The sequence below is a fragment of the Meleagris gallopavo genome, chromosome 15 (assembly GCF_000146605.3).
Source record: "Meleagris gallopavo isolate NT-WF06-2002-E0010 breed Aviagen turkey brand Nicholas breeding stock chromosome 15, Turkey_5.1, whole genome shotgun sequence".
Lineage (NCBI taxonomy): Eukaryota > Metazoa > Chordata > Aves > Galliformes > Phasianidae > Meleagris > Meleagris gallopavo.
Genome location: NC_015025.2, coordinates 11,131,576 through 11,139,936, shown reverse-complemented (window position 1 = coordinate 11,139,936; position 8,361 = coordinate 11,131,576). Strand labels below are relative to the sequence as shown.

The following is an 8,361-nucleotide window of genomic DNA, read 5'->3' as shown; positions in this document are numbered from 1 at the left end:
GTGTGGTTTCTATATAGGGGAAGGGGAGTGAAGTGGGCTCCTCCTTGCAATGTGCTGGGAAAAGAAGGGTAGACCTTGAGGTTGCTGCCAAATCTAGGTGGGGAGATGCGTGCACATACATATTGACCATTTTAGCATAGATGCCTTAGTCTGAAGAGACCTAGTAGGCATTTCCAGTGTGCACATCTGGTTTCTTTGTGTCTGGCTTTTCCCAGTGGCTTTGGTCTGGCAGACAAACCCAGGGTTAAGGTTTGCTTGCACAGACTGTCCTGTGAATGTGAATCACCGCGTGCTGCATTTTGAGCAACCAGAGCTGTATGTGGTGTTTCCAATGGTGCCAACCACTCCTTGTGCAACAGCAGAGATGCTTTTCCAGGAAGTTCATTGCCTGGTGGCTGTTAAATCGGTGTGAACTGTTTCTTGAAGTCTGTCAGTGTGTTGAAATGGGGCCTCCTCAAGGCAGAATGGCTGCTTTCACTAAAAATGGGAGCTGGGAAATGCAGGGGCAGCTGGCATAGCCCTGGGTCTGGGTTTGTCCTCAGTGTCAGAGCTCATCCTGAAGTGCTGCCTTGCGGTTGCTGTCCCCAGAGGCGTTATTTTTATTTCTCACGCACCCTGGGATTTTCCCCAAGCATTTTACTAGGAAGGTGTTGCCACATCCTTGTGCAGGATAGAGCTGTGAGATGTCAGCATTCCTTTCTCCATCTCTGCAGGAATATTAGCACAGTAAATATACATGTAACGTGTGTGTGCTTTATTTGCTGTCTGAACTGGAGAAACCCCTTGAGCTGAGGCCAGGCACTGCCTGGATATGGCATGGTGTGCTGAGCTCAGGCAGTGTGATAATGCTGTAGGAGCTGGGGCTGCTGAGGGCAGGGCTGGTTTTGACACACGTAGGACCTCCTTGCTCTCCTGTTCAACCTGCTGTTTTTCTTTTCAGATCCTCAGGGTTTGAGAATATCGCTCTGTTGTGCATTGAGCCCCATGAAGGGTGGGAGATGCGTTGGGTACAAGGTCTGTCCTTTTGGGTAAGGGCTGAAACTGCAAGGGGAGAACAGGAGGAGGCTCACAGCCCTTCGGTTACAGCCTTCCCCTATCTAGCTGAGGCTTTTCTAGCTGTATTTTACTCTTTTACATACACCCAGGGTGGCTGGTTTATATATATTTAACATAACTCTACTATAAGCACGTGGCACAGCCATTCTTTGTGTAGTAGGATTTCTCAGTGTTTAGGTAAACTCCAAATCCTAAAACGAAAAAGGGAATTAAACAGCACCAGAACAACTCTCCTAACCCTGCTGTTATCGAGTTGCCCTGACTCTACATCAGCCTCTGATTTAATGCTTTTCCCTCAGCAAAATTGCCCGGTGAAATAAGTGATTGGAAATGGTTGGGGCTCCTGAAGGAAACCTGGGAGCAACGGTCAGATTTTTTTAAATATATTTTTATTACTTTTTCCCATTTGTCTTAGAAAGAAATATGAAATCTGCATGCAACCTTCTAAGTATTTCAAACACTTAAATAGCATATGATAATTTAGCAGTACAGTACATTATACAGAAAGATAGTATAGGGAGACTTCCTATAGTATATTTACAAATGAAAAGGTAGTTTTGTTATTTTTTTTAAAAAGAGGAATGCTTTGCTTAACATTGAAGTATTACATTCAAAATAATGAATATGTTGTATTGTGACTAAAACATAGGTATTTATATGTTTGCCCTACCATATTTTTCATAAAAAGGTGCCTTCTAAAGGCTTTTTTTGCTACAAATCTAGGAAATCATACACAATAGTCTTGAAGCTGAAAATGTCTGAGTACTGAAGCCACAAACCTTGTGTGAGAACTTCAGGTGGAGGAAGAAAAGAAATTGAACAAGTCCTTAGTAACAAAAAAGACCTAGAAATGCTCTCTAGTGTAGGAAAATTAGATGGGAGGGTGGTACACTTCACCTTGCAGCAAGACCCCAGGTCTGTTAAGGAAGAGGTACATGAGTGATGCTTGCACTCCCTTGCTGATGAGCCAAGGGACCTCGCTTCTGTACCACAGCCACCACGTTGTGGCACCTCACCCAGCTTCTGTTCTGTCCCAGCATTGCCTCACTGGGGGCTGCCAACATGACCAACAGCCCTGAGGCTTCCCCATTGCCAAGGGGTGAGGGACGCAGCTGGAGAGTACCTTACAAACATTGTCTAATGAGCTTATAAAGCTCAATTGCAATCATAGTGAAGTATGAATGAATAACAATTGGGAAAAAAAAAAGGCAGGAAACAACAAAACCAAACCAACCAAACCTCTTAAAAATGCCAAACATGAGTTGTTTGTTTTTTTTTTCCCCAACCTCGATACGATGCAGGCAGGTGTGAAATCTGAAGTGCAACAAATGCTTGTGAAATCTGGAAGCCTTTTGCACACGGCTATAAAATGTAAAAACTGACCCTTGGTAAAAAGTGCTTTGTAGTAATATAGAATTTGTCTTATGTCTGTGAGAGAAATAATCTTCTGCAGAGCCCAGTCCTACGCCAGCCAAGGGAGTCCTCTCCATTCCTCATACCACCGCCTCCTATTCTTCATAAACCCTGCCCAGGAGGAAAGCAGAGAGCAAAATATTTAAACCATGAAGGAAACAACTCCTTTCCAAATAATTAAAACCCAGAAGCCAGAGGGTTAGCCTCTGCTTAAGTAAGTTGGGAAGCTATTGACATGCTTGGCTGCAATGAGTGGGACATGCAAGATGGGGAAATCCACATCCAATAGTACTCTAACCACTGGAGAATCTCTCTCTTATATGCAAGCATGAGGTAAATCATAGTTGTACATCTGTATTAGAATGGATAGTAAGTTAGCAGTATGTCATCTTTGGAATAATACCAGGCTCTGTGTTAGTTTTCTAGCTTACGCCCTGAGGAACAAACCTGGCAGCCTTGTTTGCTGCAAACTCTAACGTGCTCAAGCTCTTTGAGTGAAAATGTCTTGCATAGAGCAGGAGCAGTGCTGTTCTGGAGAAGAAATCTGCATTTGTGCTATTTGCCTTTATATTCCCTGTCTTTCCCTGGGGGGGTAACTCAGCAGGTTTGGGACAGCTGGCCCCAAGGGCACTGACCAGTTGTTTGCTTAAACCAAGTCACTGAAATAAACTGGGCTCTTTGTGTCTGAAATATCTCCTTGTTGCACTTGGTTTGGGCTGTGGAGGAGCCTGAGAAGAAGGTGGGAGCTGTGCCAACAAACAAACCTAAACAACCAACAAAACCTGATGGCTTGCCATCAGCTGCATAGATCTCTGTAAGGGGAAAGGTAGCAGTGCATCTTAGCGTTCCCTGCAAATGATGCAATAGCTAAAATTGGCCAAGGCCTGTGGCGTTAAGAGTTGTAGGTTTTGAAGTTTTGCAACTGAAATGAGTGGCATAAAGTAGGGCAGCATAATCCCAGCTCTGCTGACTGCTTTCCTTACAATTGCGTGGAAGTAATTTGGCCTTTCATCTTGGCTTCTTAGCTGTAATGAGGAGGTGAGTGCGCGTAAATAGCCAAGATCATCAGCTGAACAAAGAGTTCAGCAGAAAATAATGACTATTTATAGTTATAACACCTAATCCTAATCCTAAAATAGAAGCAAGGAGTGCATGTGGCAGGAAAGAAATTGCATCATGAGCATCCGTTTCTACTTATAATTTTGGCAATGAAACACATCCCCTGTGCTGGATGCAGCACTGGCGGTGTGTGCCCGTTCTCTTACCTGCCCTTCTCCTTCCATACTCGGTACCACTTCAGCAGCCTCACTGTGTTCTGGCGTTTGGGGTTCAGGCAGTGCTGCTGCTCACCTCTCACTTTCGTCCACAGGGTCACGCTGCAAAGGAAGCACGCAAGTTATGGGCACTGCAGACAGCCCCAGCCCATGGCTCTGCCTGCAGGTCACTGCCCGAATTGCTCAGGGCACTCACCCAGGCAGTGATGGGGCAGCAGGAGGTTTTCCTGCTGTGTTTTACGGCAGCCATTTGAGTTGTAAGAATGTTGGAGCAGATCTTCAGCTGTTATCAATCAGTGCACTTCAGTGCGTTGTCCACAGAGCCAGACTAAGTTGTAACAGATGAAGACGTACCCATTATTTTTTTGATCAGTGGGTTTGCTCTGTCTGCCTGTTAAGTATTTCCTTTTGAGTTTAATAGCTGGCTTAATTAAGGCTCATCTGGGCAGCCACAAGGTCTTTGCAGAAGGAGATGGTTCCCTTAGGCTTAACAGTGTTGCATCCGAGGGGAAAAAGATCAAACCTGGATTTTTTTCTCTTTATGCGATGATATTTTAAACACTTGCACATGGGTGGGTGCCTGCTGGGCCTCCGACCTCCCCTGACTGCAGGCACATCAGTGTGCCCGTGTCAGCAGCATTGCCTTGATGTCCCCTCAGTGCCAGGATGAGCCATGCTGCAAGGCAGAGCTCTGGCTGGCACTCTGGGTTTCTTCCTAGAGAGCTCAGTGATGCTGCCCTGGAGGCTCTGCCCCAGCTGGGGTGATGTGGGAGCCCTGGCACTGCTTCCACCGAGGGTGGCTCTCTGGAGGTGTGGGCTGTTTATGCTTCTCAGGGCTCAACACCAAGTGGTTTTCTGGTTTTGCTGTTCATTTGGTGATTGAGGAAACCCTACAGTTTTTTTTTTCCAACTGGCTTTATTTCATTTTCAGTAAATACCATCCACAAAAAGGAAAGGGTTTCCAGTTTACCCAAGATATTATAATGGGATTAGTCAAATGCTATTAGAAACACGAATAGACAAATAGCAGAAAACCAGAAGTGTGTGCATAATGAGATTCTGGCATGGATTGGTTCAGAAAGGAGCTGAGCATCTCCTGGCACAACCAGACAGCCTCGTGGGCTTTCCCAGCACACCCTCTGCTGCAGTGGGAATACCCCTGTGAGAAGTGAAACACTGCTCATTGCTGTCTGTTCAGCTGAGAGTCGTGCTGTGTTTCCCATTCCAGTGTTGTACACTGGGCTCAATTTCTTTCTGTTCGGTGAACCTTCATTCTTGCTTCCTTTCTCTGCTCTCCCTCCACCCGGTGTAACTGTCAGATAGCTCTTTCCCAACACACAGAATGGTCTTCTAGAGTCTCTGGGCTGCAGAGGATGGAAGAGGAGGGGTCACTGCTTCAACCTGTGGACCACTGCTGCCATCTCAGCCAGTGATGAGATGGCAGCCAGTCCCTTGGGTATCAGTACATGAGAGAGGTGGTGAAACCAAGGCACAAAGCATGCAGGTTTTAGAAAGCTTGAGGTTGGCATGAAGTTTCTCCATCCAGCAGCCATCTCCTTGGCGGTACCATCTGCAGTGACCCGTGCCAGACCTTGGCTTGAGCTTCTCTTATAACAGAACACACTGGATATTTCCAGAAAGCGATAGCCAAGCTACGTCACAGGAGGAGAGGAGCTCCTCTGAGAAGCAGCAGTGAGTGAAAGGCAATTCTGACCCTGCAGTGCAAGGAAGAGGAGGCAGACAATCTCTCAGTTGTCCATCTGAGAGGTGCATCATACAACAGGCGTTCTTCTTGGCTGAGATGCATTGCTTAGATGCCAAGCGTAGGTCTGTGAGACATCCCTGTGGTTCTTGGTGCTGAGGGCACAGCCCTGGGTGGCAGCAGTGGTGGTATGATGGGCAGTGCCATCTTGGGGTGCAGGCATGCTGCCAGGCAGGTTTAGTGGCATGTGCTTAGGAAGAGAGACTGTAGAAGCTGAGTTCCTGACCAAGGATCTGTCTAGGTGTGCTGCAGGGCCAGGCTGAGCAGGATGGATGCTGCAGGTCTCTCAGACCTTCAGAGGGCTCCCTCAGGTGGCATCTCAGTATCTGAGGTTCCTTGTGCCAACACCATCCCTGATATATTCACTTCTCCAGCTCTGGGTTAAGCAGCAGATATGTTCCGCTCTTGGAGATGCACAAAAGGGATGGCTGCTTTCAGACAAAGTGTTAAACCTCCCTCTTTTTTCCTTCCAGAGGGGGAAAAAGTGCCTCCTACTTGGTGTGCCATGAATCCAGATAGGCTTTAACCAGGGCTAGGACTCAGTTCAGCTCTCACCCTGCACCACTGCTCTGCTGAGGGGTGTATGGCCAAAGATGCATTCCTTCCTAAACTGCATCCACACCCCTCCTAATCTGCCAGACCTCATTTCTATCATGTTTCGCTTGTATAGGGTACAAGAGCTTTTGAGGAAAGCAGGAGGGGAAAGCAGCTTCATCAACTCATTTTAAACAATCACCACAGCAACAAACACTGGGCTGCAGGAATTCAGCTCTTCTGTGCCTCGGCCGGAGACTCCCAGATCCCTTGGCTCTGAATATTAATTTGAGCTCGTTCAGGCTGCAGTGGGGCGGCTGGGAAGGCAGCGATGGCAGCATGTTACTGGCCCATGGGTGTCTCCAGGAGCATGGGAGAGTGATGGGACAGCTCTGTCCCAGCAGCTGCTGCAGCTCTGTGGGCTTAAATAGCATTGCTTTGCATTTGCATAGCTCTCTGCTGGGATAGCAACCCAAGCAGTGGGGATTTCCCAGTTTCCTGATGGAAAAGGAGAAGTTGCATGAATGAAATCTATTCCACACGTGGTGTTCTCCCTTCTGCTGGCTGCCAAGCTTGGCTCGGCTGCTCACAGGGATGCTGGTGTCAATGTGGAGAAGCCTTTTGCAGATTTCCAATCCTGTGCCACAAAGCTCTGCTGCCCTGGGCAGCATCTCTGCAGGGGTGGGTTCAGCTCTGGAGGCATCACCATGGTTGTGCAGGTAGGGTGGGCAGAATGGGACTGGCAGGATGGGGCCCTGGGGATCTTATGGTGCAGGGCAGGATGCTGAGGTCCTTTCTGTGGTCGTGGAGCAAATACCAGAGTGAAGTTATCTGTAGCACTTTGGGGTGTGTGGTTGCACTTGGACCCTTTTTTCTCTGTTGTAGGTGGTGAGTTTGTTGCAGTCTTCTCAGTTATTCTGGTCATTATCCAGCTCCGTGTGCTGGGGTTTCGTGGGGCATTGAAAGTTAGCCAAAGCAGGACAGAAAACCCCCTCAAACCACTCATTTAAAATGGGAAAGAAGAAAACCACTCCATTAGAGATGCTGTCAATGCCTGTGGCTGCCTTGCTTTGCTGTGCATCGTTCCGAGGCTTCCAGCCAGCATCGCTCAGGGCTGGTAGTGCAGCTCAGAGGAGAGTTCTGTGCTGGGTGATCCCATGCAGCACACAGGGCTGTGTGTTGGTCTGAGCACTCTGGTTGGGATGAAACTGTGCAGAAGCAAATCCTGCTCTTGTTCTCACTTTGCTCAAAAAACTTTGAATAGTTCTGGATTTTACAGCAAGTTGCTTGCCGTGGTATTGGTCCCTGTTCTCACTCAAACCTATTCTCCTTCTACTGCTACCTGTTCTGAATATAATCCCTTGAGCAGACAACAGTGTCAAAAACTGATAGCAGAGTTTTTGATCAGAATTACACATTTATCAGAGACATCAGAGGCTTTTCCTGGGAGCTGGCATGCCAGAGAATGATTAAAAACAAAGAGCAAAGAAGGATCTCACGGTGTAAAGCAATATAATTCAGCTGACAGTAAAACAGAAAGGAAAAAAAATGAAGGGAAACTTACATAATCATCTCCTCCACACAAAATGGGTACCTCGGTTTTATTTCCAGCTTCCGTACATTAGAGAATCTTATTTTCGGCCCTTTCCTCGAGCACTTGCACTTTACACCTGGAAGAAAAAGCATTTGCTCATCCTCCTGTGTGCCCAATGTCCTCCCCATCCTGTGTGCCTGCAGGCTGCAGCCTGTTCTGCCAAGCCCTGATGGGAAAAGCTGCATTTCATGTTGCTGCTGTGCTTAAAAAGAGTGTTTCCTTTGCCACAGGTAGCAGCTCCCCCAAGAATGTATTTTAGAGCAGTTCTCAAGCTCGGTAAATAGGAGAGCTTTGTGAAGCGCACCTGCTGGGATTGGATATAACTGTATTGAGCAGGAGGAAATGGAAATGTAGGAATTCACGTTAAACTGAAAAAGCAAATGCCCTTCTCGGCTCCTTTCTCATTTTGCTCGTGTCTCACTCACAGTTTGGAGCACTTTCAGTCCTTTTTCTCTCACGGATGCTGCGGTGCATTTGCAGCCAGACAAAAGCTGAGCGTTTCTTTAGCCTACGGTTTTGTGCACAGCAGAAAACGCACCCTGGCAAAGGCAGTGGGATTCGTGCACTTCAAACTTGGCTCTGTTTTCCCTGTGCGAATCGCCATTCGTTTTGGGGGGGGAGATTCGAGGTGTGCCCCCAACAGCGAGGGCACAGGGTGCAGCAAGGGCATGGGGTGTGCTAGGAGGATGCAACTTTGTATTATTATTATTGCTTTTACCTTTTAAAAC

The 8,361-nt window shown here is 47.3% G+C and overlaps 1 protein-coding gene across 1 annotated transcript; it reads right to left on the bottom strand.

The window, feature by feature from the left end:
* Window positions 1-2,325: 2,325 nt before the first annotated feature.
* Window positions 2,326-7,776, bottom strand: CXCL14 (C-X-C motif chemokine ligand 14). The gene is made up of 3 exons (XM_010719073.1): window positions 7,604-7,776; window positions 3,735-3,845; window positions 2,326-2,580 (listed from the first exon to the last, which is right to left on the bottom strand). The coding sequence occupies exons 1-3, from the start codon at window positions 7,759-7,761 to the stop codon at window positions 2,565-2,567; spliced, it is 285 nt and encodes a 94-aa protein (XP_010717375.1). The 5' UTR covers window positions 7,762-7,776; the 3' UTR covers window positions 2,326-2,564.
* Window positions 7,777-8,361: the final 585 nt, after the last annotated feature.